At 49.7% G+C, this 19,228-nt stretch overlaps 5 protein-coding genes across 5 annotated transcripts; 2 read left to right on the top strand and 3 right to left on the bottom strand.

Annotated features, from left to right (window-relative positions):
• Nucleotides 1-973: 973 nt before the first annotated feature.
• CTHT_0065650 (uncharacterized protein) lies at nt 974-4,446 on the top strand (the record flags this gene model as incomplete). Its single annotated transcript, XM_006696801.1, has 4 exons — nt 974-2,135; nt 2,186-3,102; nt 3,157-3,436; nt 3,488-4,446. 4 exons carry the CDS (start codon nt 974-976, stop codon nt 4,444-4,446), a joined length of 3,318 nt encoding a protein of 1,105 aa, XP_006696864.1.
• Nucleotides 4,447-6,560: 2,114 nt separating this feature from the next.
• On the bottom strand, nt 6,561-8,849 carry CTHT_0065660 (uncharacterized protein; the record flags this gene model as incomplete). Its single annotated transcript, XM_006696802.1, has 3 exons — nt 6,561-6,635; nt 6,743-8,475; nt 8,528-8,849. 3 exons carry the CDS (start codon nt 8,847-8,849, stop codon nt 6,561-6,563), a joined length of 2,130 nt encoding a protein of 709 aa, XP_006696865.1.
• Nucleotides 8,850-12,052: 3,203 nt separating this feature from the next.
• CTHT_0065670 (cholestenol delta-isomerase-like protein) lies at nt 12,053-12,915 on the bottom strand (the record flags this gene model as incomplete). The annotated part of the gene is made up of 3 exons (XM_006696803.1): nt 12,053-12,255; nt 12,309-12,444; nt 12,517-12,915. 3 exons carry the CDS (start codon nt 12,913-12,915, stop codon nt 12,053-12,055), a joined length of 738 nt encoding a protein of 245 aa, XP_006696866.1.
• Nucleotides 12,916-13,573: 658 nt separating this feature from the next.
• On the bottom strand, nt 13,574-13,852 carry CTHT_0065680 (uncharacterized protein; the record flags this gene model as incomplete). The annotated part of the gene is made up of 2 exons (XM_006696804.1): nt 13,574-13,667; nt 13,731-13,852. The coding sequence occupies 2 exons, from the start codon at nt 13,850-13,852 to the stop codon at nt 13,574-13,576; spliced, it is 216 nt and encodes a 71-aa protein (XP_006696867.1).
• A 3,908-nt stretch (nt 13,853-17,760) lies between these two features.
• Nucleotides 17,761-19,166, top strand: CTHT_0065690 (uncharacterized protein; the record flags this gene model as incomplete). Its single annotated transcript, XM_006696805.1, has 6 exons — nt 17,761-17,846; nt 17,920-18,041; nt 18,116-18,447; nt 18,513-18,642; nt 18,716-18,989; nt 19,145-19,166. 6 exons carry the CDS (start codon nt 17,761-17,763, stop codon nt 19,164-19,166), a joined length of 966 nt encoding a protein of 321 aa, XP_006696868.1.
• Between the last annotated feature and the right edge of the window lie 62 nt (nt 19,167-19,228).

Genomic DNA, 19,228 nt, shown 5'->3' on the forward strand with positions numbered 1-19,228 from the left:
CCGGAGTCCCCGAGTCCCAAGTAGGTGTTGAACATGTAATTGCCCATCAGCTGATCCCTGTCTTGAGGGCCATGCCTTGTTGCGAGATTGAGTCGGCTGATCGAACACCCTGCAAACAACTCAACGAAAGGTATGCGATCTTCAAAGAACTATGTCGAAGACTCACAGCAAGTGACCGTGAGGTCAGCCGATATGCCATAAGTGTGTGGGCGTGACTTCATTCATCCCCTGGTTTTTTGCCTCCATAACCATTCTTTGCTGAAGAAAACGGGACACTGAGCATGAGAGGGAGCTCCTAAATGGTTGCTCGTGAAACTTGAAATGAGTTCCTTGGACAAACGATAACAACCGATAAGGTAGGCTCCTATGACATCATCGGTCTTGGCAGAAGCCGGAAACTATCTGGATCTCGAGATTCGACAGGGAACCTTGTTGAAGACGAAGACAAACTTTTAGAGCTATACATAATACCGATATATTTCTACTCAAACAACTTATTTCGGAGACATTAACGTAGTCTAGGTGACCCTCCTACAAACAGGGAGGCCTAGAACTTGGGTCAAAATTATTCAGTTTGAATCGTTAAACATTGAAGAGGCACTCTTTGCTCTTCCGTGCGACAGTCTTCTGAGTATCTCGCTCAGGAAATTATCTTTCTACCAAATTATAAGTGATATTTATGAGTCAATTGTAAACCTGAAACTGTGACCCTCCATTTCGGTCTCCGATCTGAGTTCCCGATTTCTCGCCATCTCACGTTTTGATGCTTCCGAAATAGGATCAGCGCATCCACGCCTGACGCACGGGCCATGGCGCGGGTTATCTCCTCCCGATCGCCGATCGCAACTAGGAGGTGGGGGTGGGACAACGACAGCGGGAGCCGCAGTCGTAGCGATCCATCAGTTTGGAACTTGGGTTTCGCCAAGGAGACCACATCTCGGATCGACGAACAACAAACAATGAAGCCATAACGATGAATACGGTCCTCCCGTTACGACCCGCGCCCGATGGTGCCGCGGCTGCCGATGCTCCTCGAGGGGATGCCGAATCCAGCGATCAGATAACAACGACGACGACGACGACGACGACGACGACGACGACAACAACAACAAAAACTACAGCAGCAACAGCAGCAACCCCAAGTCCGGGCCCTGAGGCAGTGCCGATCCCAGGCCAGTCCTCTCCGCAACAGCTACGCCAGCCCCAACAGCGTCGTCCATCGCTACACCGAAACCAGCAACCTCCGGCTCCGTCGCCTCTGATCCCGCCCGCCCGCATCCCTCCTCTGCCCCCCTTTCGCTCCTCGGTCGAGATCAAAAATAACATTAACAATGCGATCAAGCTCCAACAGCAGTCACAGCCCCCGGATCAGCAGGCGTCCCAGTACCAAAGGCCCCAACCGTCGCAGCAACAAGATGGCTCCTCGCCTCAGGGCCAGGACTCCCTCTCTTTGGCTCAGCTCCGTCGCCTGGTCGCCGAGGTGCCCCGCAATGCCCAAGGAGCCCCTATGCCCCCCGCTGAACCGATTGCCTACGACTATGTGTATGAGGATATCGCCCCACTGGAAGAGGAGATTGACGAGTGGTTTGTGTACACCTTCCGTCAGTTGATGCGGTTGACGACAGCGAACCAAGCATTTGATGCGGCATGGAATCGGACGTACCCGCCTACTGCCGAGCGTTCTGGGACTGTACGATGGGATGGGGAAGGCGAAGAGGTTGAAAAGAGGAAGATGGAGTTTGTGAAAGAGTTGGTAAACGGGGTTCGGGGTGGAGATAAAGCTCTAAAGAGCGAAGCTGTGGGCGCGTTGATGTATCTGGTCTTGGGTAGGTGGATGGAAAGCGTTAAGGGAGCTGCAAGTCCCAATCTTGCGGATGGAAAGGCCCGTTCTGCGGCTACCTGGGAACAACTCAGCGCGATGCGGGAGGGCGTCAGGCTGTTGACCGAGTGTGGTGGTATCGAGGCTGTTTGGGATGCCTTGAAGGACGCATTTAATATCCTCTGGGGTCCCGATACGCCGTCTAATATTCAGCTACATGTCGAAGAGTTGCTGAACTTGATGACTATCATGTACGTGCTCATTTCCGAGGCTCTCGATAGCCCCCTGGAGATGGCCTTTGTCAGGGACAAGCTTCGTAAGTCAAGACTCTACATAACTTGACGATGACTAGCTGACATGAATTAGTTGCACTGGAGCCCAGTCTTGTTAATTACATGTTCCGCGCAACCGTCCAGTTGCGATGGGACGACACAGGCGCTCTTCCTCACCCCCAAGTATTCCTTCTCTTCTGGAAGTCTATTCTGCTGGTCTTCGGTGGCATTCATGAGATAGCCGAGACCAAGAAGGCTACCTGCGAGATGGAAGTGAACAGCGAAAAAGAGGTCATTACTGCCTCCCCGCTGGACTACCACGTCTTTCGGCAGGAGATCACTTCAAAATACCCTGCTTATGTTCCACCTCAACCGTTTCTCCCCCTTGAAGCCGATCAGACATCTATACTCCCACGTCTTCCTAACCATCCAATTAAAAACGACGGCTCCAATGGGATTATCCAACCCCCACCCGGCCCTGCGGGTTCTTCTATCCTTCATCAACCTGTTCACATCGCCACGCCTGCTCCTTCGCCCCCTCCCAGTCCCGGCGTGGGTAAGGGCGGCAAGAAGCAGAGTTACCAGACAAACCAAAACTTCCCATTTATGTACCCTCCGCTGGATGAAACAAGTACCAACACTGGCGGCAAAGGTGCTGCTGCGCTGCAGGACCAATTGGTTGGCCGGAAGTGGGAGGGTAGCGATGTTCCTGCTTCCATACTTGAAGCTGGTGAACTGTTCCACAAGCGCGTGCGCATGACCCGTGCGACGAGGCAGTTGTGGGCTGAGCGTGAAGAGTTTCTCAAACATGAGCGCGGCTGGGAGGGTCCTGATGCGGACATTATAGATGAGCTCGACCTATCCTCTTTGACGTTAGAGGATCGAGAGGAGCTCGGACTCCCCTTGACCAATGACCAACAGAAGAAGTCTGCTGTTCCAGAGGTTGATTACGGGCCGCGACCTGTGGACGAAGAAACGAAGAGGAGACTCGATGCCGTTGAGGCATTCTATGTGAGTGACGTTTCCATTGTGGTTAAAGAGATCGTACTGATTCGTTTTTTGCAGAAAGAAGCGTTGCCACATCTCCAGTCTCTGGTCATTGTTCTCCTTAAGCAGGTCATGACAATGGCCAATGGCGCTCCCCAAGCGCAGCAGGACCAGGGAATCGCTGGCCAGAGGCCTCAAGGCCCAGCCCAAAAAGGCTTGTACGGGATAGGTAGTACTGCTAGGGGCGAGCCAACGTCGCCCACCGATGCCGAAATCGAGGAGCTCCGGAATAAGGAGATTGCATGCAAGGCAGCTACTGGCATTCTCATTTTGCTTCTAAAGTGGTTCAAGCTTTCTCGTAAGTCAACAAGCTCCTGGTCCACGATGGCTTGATACTAACGATACATAGACGTGCTCAAATTCGAATACTTGACCCAACTATTGCTGGATTGTAGCTATATCCCGATGGCACTTAAGATCTTTGCCGTCCACGACGTTCAGCAGATGGTTGAGAGCAGGATCGATCGCCTGGAGCACAGCTTCTTCTACTTCTGCGGACAACGGGCTGGTGTTATCATCCAGCGACCGACCATGCCGAACCCGACGGCTACAGAGTTCGAGGATGACAGTGACGGAGAGGCCATTCCTCCGCCTATCAAGCGCCGTCGTTCTCCCGTGCTGGCCCCCTCAGCCCTCGCGGACAGCGACCCTCTTTCAGCCCAAGCGCTTGACTCTACATCCTCCTCTCCGGACCCTCCGGGCCGCCCTGAAGTCGACGAGCTCGGCTATCCAGTGCACCCCCTGCCCAAAGAGCCAATCACCGACTTCTCCCGGCGCAACCTTTATACCCTCATCAACCACCTGCGCATTGTGCAAAAGATATGCAAGCGCAAAGCCCACCGAAACCTGCTCATGGTGCAGTACAAGTCTTCGCAGATCCTGCGCAAGATTCTCAAGGTGCCACAGCACGAGCTACGGCTATATGCTCTGAAGCTGTTCAAAAGCCAGGTGCCCTACTGTGGTCGCAAGTGGCGTCAGTCCAACATGAGGGTGATCACGGCTGTTTATCTGCATTGTAGGCCAGAGCTAAGGGATGAGTGGCTTGCTGGTGTGGATTTGGACACTGAGCTTGAGGAGGCACTGCCGTTGGAGCAGGCTCTGAGGAGTCTGACCCATTGGTTTAATTTGAGGAGGTATCCTGAGAGCATGCTGGCCGGTGGGTTGAGGGAAGAGGTTTTGAGGGAAGAACAGGACTTCTTTATGCGGGAGTTGGAGAAGGCCGACTTGATGGGTTGGTTGCAAAGGGAGAGAGAGGGCCAGGCTAATGAAGAGGAGGCTGGACAGTGGGAACATGAAGGTTGGGGATGAAGGAATCGGAAGTGTCTGGGTTGGCGAACAGAGAATGTGGCGTTGAATCCCTACCAAGTGCAATCTGGTTTCGTGTCGGAGTGAGTCGCGGTCTCAGGTGTTTACCGTTCCTCAATCATCACCATGCACATCACCCGACCATTTTACAATCGAAGCTAACCTCCCGAAAGCTTTGCTTGGTACGTCAAAAGCCACTACGGCAGGTTATTCCATGTACCAAGCACGAGGAGACCAACTCTCTACATATGGCGACGCTGTGTTTTGGCTCAGTGTGACTCCATATTTACTCATGTCTTTGCTCGATTGTCTGGCCGATGCGCTAACGCTAGACTATCCCATATGCTACCTTGTAAGATTCGAAGAGACGAACTAGGCAGCATGCAGGCGTCACTGCTTTTTTTTCCATGGTGTTGTCGAATTTCTGATTCCTGAAGACGCTGCGATGGTTCGAGGTCGGGAATGGGAGCAACAATGAGGTTCTAGCATCACCAGACTAGAAGGTCTGCAATCTTTAAGAGCGTCCTTTCACACTATATCTTGCTGGGACTTGCTTCGAATCATGCACCAGGTGAAATAGCCACAACCGAACTCAACCACCCAATACAACCGGTCTCCAGTCAATATATACATCCCGAACCAACTATGAATTAGCCAGAAGCCCTGGCTAGGGATGATCATGTTGTGCTGATTGGCTCCTGCCACATATTCCAGAGAACGCGAATGCCCGTTGGCTCAGCCTAGGGTTCAAAAATGAGAAAAAAAAAAACTTAACGACTACGATTCTCTCTTGAGTTTGATTCTTCTTACTATCGTCATGACCAGCATCTGCTTGGTCATCAACAGAACACTGAGCAAGTTAAATCCTAGCGATAGCACAAAACCGCACAAACATGGATGGATTATGGCTTGATTCGTGCTTGGCGCAGTTTTGGCGCTTTCGTCGAAACATAATGTTCCGGACAGTGGCAAGTACAGTTAAGGAGTACAAAGCTATCACAAGGGAAATGATATTGATCAAATTACTTGGTCCTTTCACTCCAGATGGCAAGAATAGGATGTATGAGTGGTGTTATGTCACAACCGATTACAAAGATCCGACTAGACCGCACGTTTTCACTCTTCTAAAGGCACACGCAAAGCGGGGAGTTTGCTGGACGCTCTGGAGACTACAAAACAATAATTTTGGAGTATCTATAGCAGGGAAAACTTGGTGACTATACCTGCAATTGTTAGGGAACAAGTTAACAAAAGTGACCATGTAATCCGTATGGTGGTCGTTATCTCTTCAACATAAAGTTTCGGCTTTGAAGACTCTCGAGTTGTTTGCTCCGCCCTTGTCCCCAGGGGATGCGTCGGCGCTTGAATACTTCATGAAAGATGAAAATGGTCTACAAAGAAGTCTAGTGTATCTCTTTTGATTTCCCACTATCTTACTCAATTTGGTATCATCTTGCATACTTTCCCTGCAACCTTGCAAAAATATCAGATCTTCACCCTATCTGTTTTGACTCCATCTTATCTACCGGGCTCATTTGCCACGGGCTATTCCGTCAAGGGTAATATATCCAATGAGGCTGTACGGAATGCACAGCAAACAACTATGTACCAAACGACACAAACAAGGGAATTTATGCCTCCTCTCCGGCGCCAGCCTTGTAGATACATCATAAGGAAAATAAAAAAATAGAGGGCGGAATGTATGGAACCAAACAGCCCACAGGCAAATGAAGGGGAAAAAGAATGACCTCGGGGAATAGCCAGAATCCAGCAGAAAAGAAAAGAATGGGGAAAAAAAGTGATTGGTATTGTACAAGTGACAATTGCCTTCCTATCCATCTCATCCTTTAAGCAACCAAACCAACCAACCCAACCCGGATGTTTGGCAACCGTGTCATCAACAAGTTTTTTCGAGGTATCATAAGTGTTAGGAAACTCACTGCTGAAATGTGCTGTACTTCCAGGTACTTCCAGGCACAATCTTCCCAGCAGTACGTAGGTAAGGGGTATCGTTGGTGTCATCTCGTGTGTTTATTCCTCCCTGTTTATTCATCCATCACCAACGACTGGCGCTGACAACCGTTCAAATCCAATCCCCGCCTTTTGGCTCCTTCTCTTCAGTTTCCTTCTTCCGGGGTGGGCTTCTCAGTGCTGGCTGCTGTGCTCGAGTGCTTGTATTGGATGTCGCCCTCCTGGGCAAGGTTTTTTCGTGACTGCTAGCGTTCGAAATTGTTCTCTTCGGCATATTAGCGTTCGTGCTATTGTCGGTACCCGTACTTGACGCCGAGCGTTTCGGCACCGGCATGCTGAAGCCCACGCCTTTAGGGCTGGGCAGCTTCACACGAGCTGTAGTTGGAGTAGTCTGTTTGTAGGCGGCTGAGGTGAGGGTAATCGGCTCATCAAGTTGGGGCGGTGGTGGCGGCTGAGTCCCTGGCTTCGGTTCAACGAATGGGGGTGTGTAAACTGTTGGGCTGAGGGTGACGGGTTCTTGTTTCGATTGCTGTTGCTTTGGCGTGTTGCTTGACGGAGTATAAACCGTCGGGCTAAGAGTAACCGGCTCCTCTTGCTTTTGCTTTGTCTTCTTCGAAGGAGAAGGAGGAGTGTACACAGTCGGGCTGAGGGTGAAAACTTCTTGCTGCTTTGCCGGCTTTTCTCCAGAGACCGGGGTATACACTGATGAGCTAAGCGTCAAGACTTCATCTTGTGACTTTGGTAGTGGTTGATCCACCTTTACAGCAACCCCAACAGCTGTGTCCAATTTTGGCACCGGCGGCAGCGTTTTCATCCTCGCATCTTTTACCGGTTCGTCCTGCACATTGGTGCCACCATTCGACGTAGCTGTGGTGGGGCTAAAGACCACAGCCTGTGGACGTGTCATGCCCTTTTCCTTCATCAAGTTTGGACAGTCCAATGTATGTACCACATTATCAGGGGTAGTCGCTGCTGCTGGTGGGATATCGTCGACAGATGAGAGCCGGAGGCCGATCTGAACAGTCGCCGATGAAACCAGCGAGGAATCGCGCTTATGACGCGTGTTGACCAGGTTAGCCATCGACGGAGGTGGCTTAAGGTCATCTTCGGTAGGAACATAGGTTGTTGCTGGGAGGGTGGTCCCGGGAACTCTCGAAGCGGTCTTTGGGAAAAGCGAATAGGAGCGTTTACGCATGTGGCCAGCTATGGATGCAGCAGCTGGGATACGTGCTGGCTGAGGGGCTTTTGGCAGGATGGCAGCGGCCATAGCTGCCAGCTTGCTGGACCGTGTCGACTCCGGAGTTCTCCTCCATTTAGCCGACTGGGAGTCCAATGCTGCTTCCTCCTCTTTCTCAGTATTAATCAAGGTAGACTCGCTGGTGAACCTGCCTGGCCTGCCGACTGGATGGGTGATCTGGAAGTCGAAATCCTCAGACCTGTCGTCATCGCTTGTCTCGACACGCTGGATTTTGTATCTCAGTTGCCGATCCTCGTACTCGCCAGCCTTATCCATGGGTCCAATTGTTGATAGGGTGCTAGACTTCAGGAACAGATATAGACCCCCGGTCATGAGCCCCGACACATTAGCGACAACCGAGGCAACCATTGCCAGTGTCAGCGCGTTAGAAGGTTGGCCCAATCGGTCCCTGAAACCCTGGACAAAGAAAAATGGGATCATGAAGCCAAGTGAGATGACGGAATGGGCCATATAGTATATCATCTTCGACGCCGAAACACGCGCGGTAACTTCTACTTTGATGCTGCGATAGAGCCTCGTAAAAACGACAACGATGCAACCAAGAATGATGGCGGCAATAGAGACGAAAAGACCGAAGCACATGACCGAGTAATGGGCGACAAACCAAAAGAGAGAAGTTAAACAAAAGTTTGGAGATCGGTCAAAACCGGCCACTAGAAACTTCGCGAGGGTCAACAAACCAACGATAGCAAGGCAGATAGACACATCGTACTTGCCCCTCGGGGCAAATGGACTCTTCTTGAGCCCGCGGATGGCAATCTCGACAGCGAACACAAGTTGAATGTAGGGGACGAGAAACACCGCTGAAAGACATTAGCGATCCTGACCAACTCTGATTTCTTGGGCACTACCTACCTGGCAGCATCAGTTGAGCCATTGTGGTGCATCCTAATCCAAACAGGCTCTTGAGCCCAGTAGACTGAGCACCGGCGAAGGTAGCACTCTGAATGACAATGGCAATGGAGAGTATAAGAGGATAAAGCTCGCCCTCCGGCACAAAGTCCCAAAAGCCATTTGGTCTTAATTGGAGTCTTCTGTTCCTCCGTGATCTGAAGTAGGAGTCGCAAAGAATTCCAACTGCTGTCGCAAATGCAGCAACCATGTTGAACGATGCGAGAATGATGGTAGACGTTCTGATGGACTTGGCGGCAGCAAATCGTAACTCGTTGAAGAACATATGCTGGGTTTGGTTGGTTGCTGTTTGGTAAAGGAATCTAGTTTGATTAAAGCTTCCTCCTTGAATCGTCCATGTTGATGTTGATGTCGATGTCGTCGTTGTTGTGTCGTCCCGCGACTCCAACCACCCCGCACCCCTATGATGAAATGCCACAAATGGTGACGACATTGTTCGATGAAAAGCTCTCGGACAGGACGACCACGAGGCCTGGCAGAAGGGCGATGAAGCCGTCGAACAGCAGCACCGTCGACGCCGTCTGTCGTCAAGTCATCTAGATGTTTTCGTCGTCAATAGTATCGCAGACACGATTGTCGTCGGCCGAGAGGCGAGAGTGAGGGAGGAGAAAGCAGAGCAAGGATGACAAACGGACAGAAGATTCGCGGGAGTGCAACACCCAATGCTCATTACAGACCTTCTTTGGGGAAAGCCATGAAAACCAGGGGCCATTAGCGCATACGCACACATCCACACATAGAGCACCTGCATGCAGCTCAGGCTCGTCTGGGAATAAACAGGGACAGGGGCAAAATGTGGACGAACGAGTGGCAGAACGACAGGCGGCCTGGCCTCAGTACTGCAGGGCTCTTCCAGGAGGAAAGTTGGATGGGGGTTGTCCTGGGCTTGAGCTGAGTCTTGAGCTGAGTCTTGAGCTGAGTCTTGGGATTAAGATGCATAAAGGCGTAAACAAAGACGTCACTTGATATCCCCGGTCCGCCCAAGGAACGTGCTAGGGCGGGTGGCTGCCGCGTGGGGAGGGGACGGTTCATCGCAGAGCCGACCAGGGTGTATCGCAAAGTGGGATGGGGAACGGGCTCACGGCTCGCGTTTTGGATGCTATGTACTGAAAAATGTAGTACACCGTAGTGTCGGCGATATCTTGCATCAGCCAAGATCTTAGTGAACGCTTTGATGGGTTGGGGCTCTGAGCAGTTCATCACGGTTCATTCTCGTAGGCCAGCGAAAGAGCACTTAGCAACCGCAAACAACAATTAAATCTGAGCATACTGATGACGAACTTTATTGAATAGTTAAACTGAATGCTGAATACCAACCCAGAGGCGATGTCGCTGACATTGGCGGCGAGATCGCTAGGGAATTCTAATGCTGCTGCTGGGAGCTCTCAGCTTGTGGTTGTGTGTGACTGCGGCACGCTGTGCGCCCGATCCACCATTTTCCAAGCCAGGCATGTTTTGCATGGCTCATTGGCACACCGACCACTGGAATGAGCACGATCCGATGCAGCACCCAAGCTAAACAGTTGGTTTAGGGAAAGGTGAGGGAGGGCAACCATGGCGGGGCATTATCACAGCGCAGGGTTGTTGTTGTTGTGAAGCACTTTTCAGACAGCCCCAAGTTTCGCTCCAGCCAACCTGCTGCTACGCTTTGGAGCATGGGCCACACAATAACCTGTGCGTTTGGTAGAGCCAAGACAAGCACCGTAGCAACCCATACCCCCTGATTGGTGATCAAACATGTACCCTGAATCCAACTTTCAACCCCTCAACTCTGAGCCATCATCCAAGCTTGACAACAAGAGAGCTACCTATCAAGGGTCACATGTATACGGTATTGTCAATTTATTGAACCCAGTTATCAGCAACACTTTATGATCGCCATTGCGCATCCAGCGATGATCTGAACCGTCTGCAGTTGCTCTGTTTGAATCTTCGAATATTGCGAGGACCAAGTTAGCAACGCTCATGAACACCTTAGGCAGTTTTTATCGTATTTCGCTGAGTCTAGCTTCCTTTTCAAATGTTAGGCCCAAAGCTCTCAAGTCTTAACTGCAAAAATTTCAGCAGCCTGTCACCATCAATACCACCAAATATGCTTGCCGCTAACCAGGACCAGGGCCTCGGCGCAAACACTTTCCGCTCTTAACCTAGCCTTTCTCAGAGCTCTCCCTTAGTGTAATGTCTGAGTGGCACACAAGAAACACCAGAGTTCTGGCGTTTTGCCTTGTCCAGAAGCCAAACGAAGGGGCACCAATGTAATCCCCTGCTCAGCTCGGACCTAACCGTCTTGTTCATGCTAACAGCCACGTTTGATACAGCCCCCGCTTGAAGCAGAGCTTGTGTCAAAGACACCGGAAAGAAGACTTTCCATGATCAGCATGCAACGTATGTGGGGCTGGAGCAGACCTAGCTTGATTGAGGGCGAGAATGGCCTAACGTTGTAATGAACCTGATGGCTAGACGAGGAGTGGTAGTGATCTGATCTTCGAGTGCAGTCAAAACTAGGTAGGCTGCCAGATGATGACATGAATGGTGAGCAACGAAAGAAAGAAACTACACGCTTCAATAAGGATGAACCCCCCCGGCTTCGTAACTTTGTTTAGTAACCTTTTATATCAATCTGCAAACGAACTACTGAAGACTATACACTCTCACATCCCATTACCTTTCACCTGGAGACCGGACCTTACCTATCCTGCATGAGCCAAGCCTGACCTGGACCAACATCTTGGGGAATTCATGCCAAGTTCGGAATCATTATGTTGGGTTGAAGCAAGTAAGCTGGCCGGCGTAGCTCGGATAGTCGGGGAATTGTCCCTTGACTGAAGTTCCATCCCACCGCAACCATCCATTGAACACAAGGGAGAGGTAGCGAGCACGGCCCCGACGCGGTCCGATACTAGCGTGTAGGAATTGGTAGGTGGCGATGTCGCCCGGGAGATACTCGCTACAGCTGTCATCTGCCTGAAAGGGCTATTTAGCAGGCCATTTGTTCAGGCTCAAGACAAGCATTAATGAGCGCCAAGCTACGACTTTTGGGAAGGAAAATGAAAATGGAAACCGACTGTTTCGGACTGAGATGGCTCATAAGAGTTGAGACTAACCATGAACATGGGGTTTGATAAAGCCGCCCATGTCCCTCACCCATTGGTTGAGCGTCAACATCAGGCAATCCCTATTAGCTGAGTGGCAAAGGACCTAGCTAGGGAGAGTAATGTCGGGTGACTGTTGCGAGAAGATCGGCGTCGCTGCGTTTACAAAGGTAGCCAACAACCAAACATCACCATTGCCAACACAACAACGGTGAGATGTTGATAAATCTTCATAAAGTATACAACTCCCATCTAAGCCTGAGTTCGTTCGCCATCTATTCCAAAATGCCGCCCAAGAACCTCACCACTGCTTACGATACCAACCCCAAGTGTCATTGCTATGAACAGTCATAACATCATCCTCAATGAAATTTTCCTATTTCTGTTTCTTCCTGCCGAGGGTAGCCTGGCGCACGCGGAAGGCCTCAAAAATGTCATCAGCCGCGACATAGATAGAATAGAGCGGGACGACAACCCAGAGACCGTTGAAGAAGGTGAGGAACAGCCACTTGTACATCCAGTTGCTGGTGTCGAGGTTGATGTTACCCGACAGCCACTCAGGCATGAAAGTCATGTAGCCTACAAAAATGGTGAGCACGACATCACGTACAGTTAGCAACAGAGCAACCTACCTCCATAGATCTCAGCAACGGCCAGAATGATAGCGCTCAGGCTCGCACGTGGGTTGCGGCGTGCGATGTCGTAGCATACAAAGCAAGCCAATGAACCGGCAAAGAGAACAGTTATGGTCTCAATGCTGAGCACCGTCTAACTAACTGTTAGCGTCGCTATTTGTTCTCATTTTTGTACCCATCCTATGAAACAAACAATGGGACTCACCAAATCAACGCCGGCCCATCTCCGATCCGCTCTGGCGTACACTATCCATAAGTTGGCCAGAGCATTCTGAGGGGCAGCTTGGGGGCCATGAATCTTCCTGAATCGCGCCGTGAGACCAGAACCCAGATAGTTCTCAGGATCCGGCCAGTACAGACTACCATCCTTGGGGACAGGTGCGACACTGAAGTAGCAGTGGTAGATGAACGAGCCCTCCAAGATAAAGTGTATAAGGGCATCAAACGCGTGCCAGACAAACAGAAAGCGCCAGCGCGTTGCCATGTTAGATGGCAACACCACGCGTGAGAGGGCCAGCGCCGCGATGAGAATCGCGACGGTGGAGAGGAGGGAGAAGAGGGTCGTGGAGTCGAGGGTCGGCTCCGAGGGTAGCGTATATGTCATCTTGGTCTAGTTCTTATCAGTGAGTGAGTCAGTATAAGATCTAAAAATGACGATTGAACATGAAAGCGAGAGAAGATCACGAAGAGATCGACGTGGAGAGTCCGATAGAACCAAAACAAAAAGCCAACGTGGTGTGCGGCGGCTGGTGCCAAGACAACTCCAGTCTTGGCTTTGGGAGAGTCCTTACCCTGGTCCTCAAAATCAACGGCTATTGGTTCATGGCCGAACTTATGGAGAGGATTCGTTCCTTGGCGGCTTGGCGCATAAGTGGATCAGATTTTATCCGACGACGTCATTGACTTTAGCCGGCCAAGCTGCCATTGATGATCGGTGCCGAAATGTTCACCACACAAAACCCGAGTCCAAGACCCTTTAGAGGCAGCACTGATCACAGCTTCAATTCGGCATATCAAGTTAAGCTATAGCATTGGAGCTGTGTGTAATTAAAGTTCATTTATACAGATATGATAACCAGTTTATCGGGTATCGACTTTGGCTGACCACCCGGTTACACTGTTGAAGAGGCACCAAAAGACATCCTTTGTTTGGTTTCTAACTTGAAAAGCCTTTATATCTCAGAACAGTTCGAGAAATTTCCTCATCGACATATCGCACATACAACGTTGACACATACCATCAAAATGTATCGTTGCTTTGTTTAGTGTTTCGCAGCCTCCTTGTTAGCCTCCGCGGAAGCGCTGTGCTTAGTCTCCTTTGCCTTGTCCGAGATCATGTCGCCGGTAGCTTGGAGGCTACACATAGTTGAATCAGTAATTTCATAAATGCAGAACTGATAGGTAAGAGGATTAATTCACCGGCTGCCAAGACCAGCACTGCTGTCCTTGGCCACTTCCTTATTGGCCTCCTTAGAGGCACCAGACGTGGCGCTCTTCATCTTGTCAGAGACATAGTTTGCGGTGTTCTTGAGTGTATCCATGTTTATATGTAGCTTATATGGTAATCGAAACCAAGGTGAGATGATCTTAAAAGGCTTGATGATAATGAGTTGAACTTGTCTAATGCTCTGAAAAATCTCACTCTCTTCGAGACCATGACAACCGTTTTATACAGAATATCAGGCCAACATTGACTGCGACATCCCGGGCGATGAAAAGGGCCACGTGCAGCCAAACGTCATTGATATGATCAAGCCGGTTATGGCACGTCCCTTAGAAATCCCATGGAGACGACAACTGACGTTGCTTACTTGGAAACACTTTTTGATCCTTACGGTAAATGACGTCAAAGAATCGCATGGTTGATGGGAGCTTTCTTACGAGGCCCAGAGCCGTCTTTAACCCCACTTTGCGTGCCCCGAGTTCCTACTCGATTGTTGCCCTTTACCATGACGAAAACGGGGGATGGATATATCTACTTGAGCCAGAACTTGACTGATGCATACCAACTCTGTGTCTCTTTGATATGGCACATAGACGTCATCTTGGAACGCATGTTAACAGGGTTGTACCCTGTCAAGATGACACCTAGTTGATCGCACGTCGTTGCCTTTTCGACAGGCTACAGCGATTCTTAACAATGCTTGGCTGCTTTTCGGCATTTGATGAAAACACCACGTCATTTTGCTACTATCCAAACAAGGAAGCAAGGTGTTCGCCCCAAGTCAAAGCTGAACGCAACTTCATCGGGATGGTTCGGCTAATGGCAGGGCGGTAAGGCCTTGTAGGTTGCCCCTCTGTTCCTGTTCTCCGATGAGTCTGCCTTGGGAGCCCAGAAGTTTTTGATTCTGTGTCAAGTAACACCTCCTAGGCCAGTATGATGGAACTACAACAGCTTAATCAAACGCATTAGTCCGAAAGGATTACTTAATTCCTTCTAGCCGAGGCGTATCGGTTACTGGAGTATGTTCCGTGAGAATGCTTAGAAATTTCCCGCTTCGACAATAGGAATTTTTTTTCTATAAAAAGAGAAGGCTCATTTGAGCACGCCACGTTGAGGCTTTGAACTCCTGAGCAGGATCTCGTCGGAGTGATTCAAGCTTTGCGGTGTTGCCCCTGTGTCCGAACTGCTGCGCAGGTTTGAACAACGGTGCTCTTTCCATTTGGAAGCCCTTGTCTGACGACCTCAGGCATGATAGTCATCAAGTTTATCCCCGTATTCGGTCACAGAATAAGATAACATTGATCATGAGCACCCTCCCAGCCTCGCGTGTTGGCTAGGCCAGCTTCTGTCAAACGTGATGGTTCCCAAATCTGGAGATGTCGTCCCACTCTGATCGTGTGGGCTGTTCGCAACGAAGTATCAGCCGCCTGTCCATAAGAAGACATAAATCTCGCTTTTGAATTATCTATCCTCTTTTCCGTGCTTCGAGAGAGCCAAACTTTGATCAAGATACCACACAGTCACTTCCACTTAGCGCTGTGCCAATTAAACAGCAACCAACCGGGCATGATTTTCGGTTCAGTTTGATACTTCCAGTGATCAAATGGCCTGTCTCCATTCTGACATCTACTTTGCCTTCGGACCTGATCCGGGGAGCTTTGTTTTTTACAGCCCCCGGTATTACCGAACGTAAGAGTTTTGGTCGAGCAAGCTCAGTGTCTGCAATACTCGCGATCTACTAATATCTTGATGCAGAGGTGGTTGCTACGAGGCTGTCGACCACGAGTTGCGGAGGGCCAAAAAGGTGTACTTCGCTCAGTGCAATGAAAGGGGTTACGGAGCGTTCTGCTTCAATCGCTATGGATCTGACTCCGGATGTCAGTGTTCCTCCTGCCTTGTGCAAATCCAAGCAACTCGCCGATGTGACTTGGAACTGATAAACTTCCTGCAAATCAAGGGACTACAAGCCAACTCAAATCAAAGCATCCCAAGCTTCAAGCTTTTATTTCTCGCTGGATTGATAGAGTTGGAGCCTCAAATATCTCCGTGACCCTCGGACCCGGCGACAGCTACATTGCATGCGTGCCGAGCAGGGATATCTTTTGGGAGCACGGACTCGACGAGAAGCTTGTCCAAAAGTCATACGAACTGGACAACGTTCGCCATGTAGCATTAGGTTTTGGAGGGGATTGGATGGTCTTCTCGAATGGGTGCGTGGAGTGGCAACTGACCAACTACACAAAACTCAGCGAGGTCCTCAAAAACAAAGATAAGAACGCCAAAATCCAGGTAAGGCCTACTTTTCGAATCGGGTTGAATATATGGATGCTAATTGGTTGACAACTACAGTTCGTCGCTTTGAACCCGTGGCGGCGGGAACAGTACTTCTTGCTGTTAACGGATGGAACGATCTTCTTCAATGTCGACCACAGCATCCGGTCTGCGCTCTATTCCCTCCTGAAGGAGGCCGACGGTAAGGGGTTGATAAACTCGTCAAAAAATGTCCAATGAATAACCCGAGAATTAACCAATTAATTTATATAACAATAGTTGATGTCACACATGTCAACAATTCCTCCTCGAATATCGACCGTTTTGCGTCGTACGCTGTCCCCACGCAATATCCACCTCCTTTTCCGGCTCTGGCCCTTAGGGGAGGTTACGGCAACAACACCTGGTCGCCATCTCTCCAAAATATGAGCCGAGCATTGATGCCAAAACTACGCGGAAGAGGCAGATTGCGGGCATTTATACGTACCCTACTGGGTGGGGCGGGAGACACTATTCAGGGTGTGATCACAGGTGTGATTGCCGGGGTCATAACTAGCTTTATCCCCGGCGGAGAGGAAGGAATATCTTCATTGTGTAACGTGATGTAGGGAGGATGTGAAGGGTAATGCTGGAAGCCCAAGACTCGGCGGTTCCGTGGCTCCCGTTGGAGGAAAGGCAACAAGTGTTGTGATGCATATCCCTCATTCCAATCAGAATCATGATTCTAATACTCTGGCAACAAGATAAGGTTAGCAATTCGAAGAAAGCGAGATGTTCTTGAGGTGACTTCAAGAACGGTAGCTATACAGCATGCAGTACAGTTTGAAATTGAGAGAGCTTCAATGGTAGAGAAAACATCTATCGTACTCGTGTGTAGCATTTGCAGTCCAGGATAGAGCTGGCGATTTCCTTTTGCGTTCAGTAGAACATCTTGTAGTCTTAGCTAACAGAATCTGCCCAATTGCACAACAACGCTCATCACCGATTATTCTCACCGGGATGTTATGCCTGTTTCATGGCAAGGTGTATCGCCAGGCTCATCTATCGTATCGGGACATAGAAGGCCAACATTCTGTCGCAAGACAAAGAAAAGAATAAAAAGCTTGGCGCGACTGGATGTAACCATACAAAAACGGAACCAGACTGCTGAGTCAAGGGGAGGAAGAGGGAATCAGGAAAAAGATCACCTATATGGAACCACCGCGACACAAAGGTTGTCTGTGCACAGAAGGAATCCCTCAGTGGAGCTGTATTCATGGTCAGTCACTTCTTGTCTCGCATGATCGTGCATGCTGTGAACTTAAAGATAGGCTGTCCTGGCAGCCTGAGATCACCACTTGGTGGTATCAATTGCCTGGTATATTCTCAGCCTTGTAAGTTCTTTTACTGGCGGCTAGTGATAGTCTACGGATTTGGCTGTCAAAAGAGGAAACCATCATTCGACTGGGTAAGATAACTACAACACGATGTGCAAGGCATTTTTTACAAGGCTGCGGCTGATTGCAAAACGCTATAAGGGGTTAAGTGGCATATCGACCTTTCCTTATACCATTAACTGCCTCCAGCGCTTCAAACTGTTAATATAAGATTGCTGTCACATTGAAAGCTTCATCTTTTGTTGAATTGCATCACCAGCACCTAACACTGATAGTTCCTGCGTCGCAACTCTGCACACGGCCGTGAGAGAATCCGGTGTCAAAGCAATTCGGCATCGGCTTGCTCAAAAACGTAGCCATGACATTATCCACTTGTGACTTCTATTTTGCTTTTGGCCCAGAGCCAGGTAGCTTCGTTCTTGACACCCCGAGAACCGTTAGACAGTAAGAATTCAGAGTTGTTATGCAGAGGAGTGAGTGTGGCAATGTATCACAACTTTGCTAACCGGCATTTTAGCTCGAAGGCCCCTTATCGCATAGAAAAGGCTCTGAGAGAAGTCAAAAAGGTGTACTGGGCTGTTTGGAACGAGAAGGGGCATGCTTCCTTTTCACTCTGCACATCCCGCGGCGTATCAGAATGTCAGTACCATACTTCGGGGCTGAGTTCCACTGTTCTTGAGCGCTTTGGCTAATCATCTCTTTACCATCTTTAGGGATTTCCGATGGCCTTGACTCGGACAATCCAGAACTCGCAGCAATCCTCCAATACTGGCTTCGCAGGCTGAACCCTGAAGAAGTCTCGTTGACTCTTGGCCCCGGAGATGCATATGTGATGTGCTTACCGACAAAGAACAAGGTGTTCTATAATGGTCTCAATAAGAATCTGGCCACGAGCCTGTGTGGCATTGACAATGTTCAGCATGTTGCCCTTGGCATCGGGGGAGATTTTGTGATTGTTTCTGATGGTCGTGTTGAGTCGAAGGCGCTGGATAACTATCCAGAGCTTCGTAGAATCCTTGCAGAAAGGAGCTATTGCAAAGTACTCGTAAGTCGATAGATCCCTTTACTTGAAAATGAACCTGCTGACCTTTTCTCCAACTCTTAATGTAGTATATTACTCTTAACCCATGGAGGCCAGAGCAATATTTCGTCGTGTTATCAGATGGAACTGTGTATTTCAAGGTTGACTACAGCGTGGATGCTGCCATCAGACCAGTCCTTCAGGATGTTTTAGGGACAAGTACGTCACCTGTCAAATCTGGTTAGAGAGAAGAAGTAGGCCCTTTGCTGACTAGTTTCTTTCAACTCTGAAGTCGACTTTGATTCGGTCAGCGACGGTGATAGCCTTTATTCGAAGGCATCATTGGCATCGTCTACAAACAAGGCACGAGAGATGCAGTGGCAGGAACATAACGAAATCCGAGAAATTCCGCCCATGTATGATGATATGAGGCAGAGAGAAGGGAGGGGTCGCCGCTGGGGTCGCCGGGCTGTACGGGTTGCACAGGCAGCGGCAGCAACAGGTGTAGTCATCGCAGCCACTGCAACCGGTGTCCCTATTGGAATCGAGGAAGATTGTATTGTTATGTAAGAGTAGATGCTGAAAGGGAAACAGAAGTTGGGGGATGGATAGTTGGACACTGCCGGGCATCTGTTGGCAACGGGAGTTGTAATATCGGTCAACGCAGTTTATGTTGAATTCTGTTCTAAATCAGAGCGGTTCTTTGTACACGACAACACAGGGTCAAGATGATTTCGCTGTGACAAAAAACCCTCGTGACCTGAGTTGTCGTCTATCAAATGATGAAAATAATGCAATACAGTAG

This window comes from Thermochaetoides thermophila (genome assembly GCF_000221225.1).
Source record: "Thermochaetoides thermophila DSM 1495 unplaced genomic scaffold scf7180000011822, whole genome shotgun sequence".
Taxonomy (NCBI): Eukaryota; Fungi; Ascomycota; class Sordariomycetes; order Sordariales; family Chaetomiaceae; genus Thermochaetoides; species Thermochaetoides thermophila.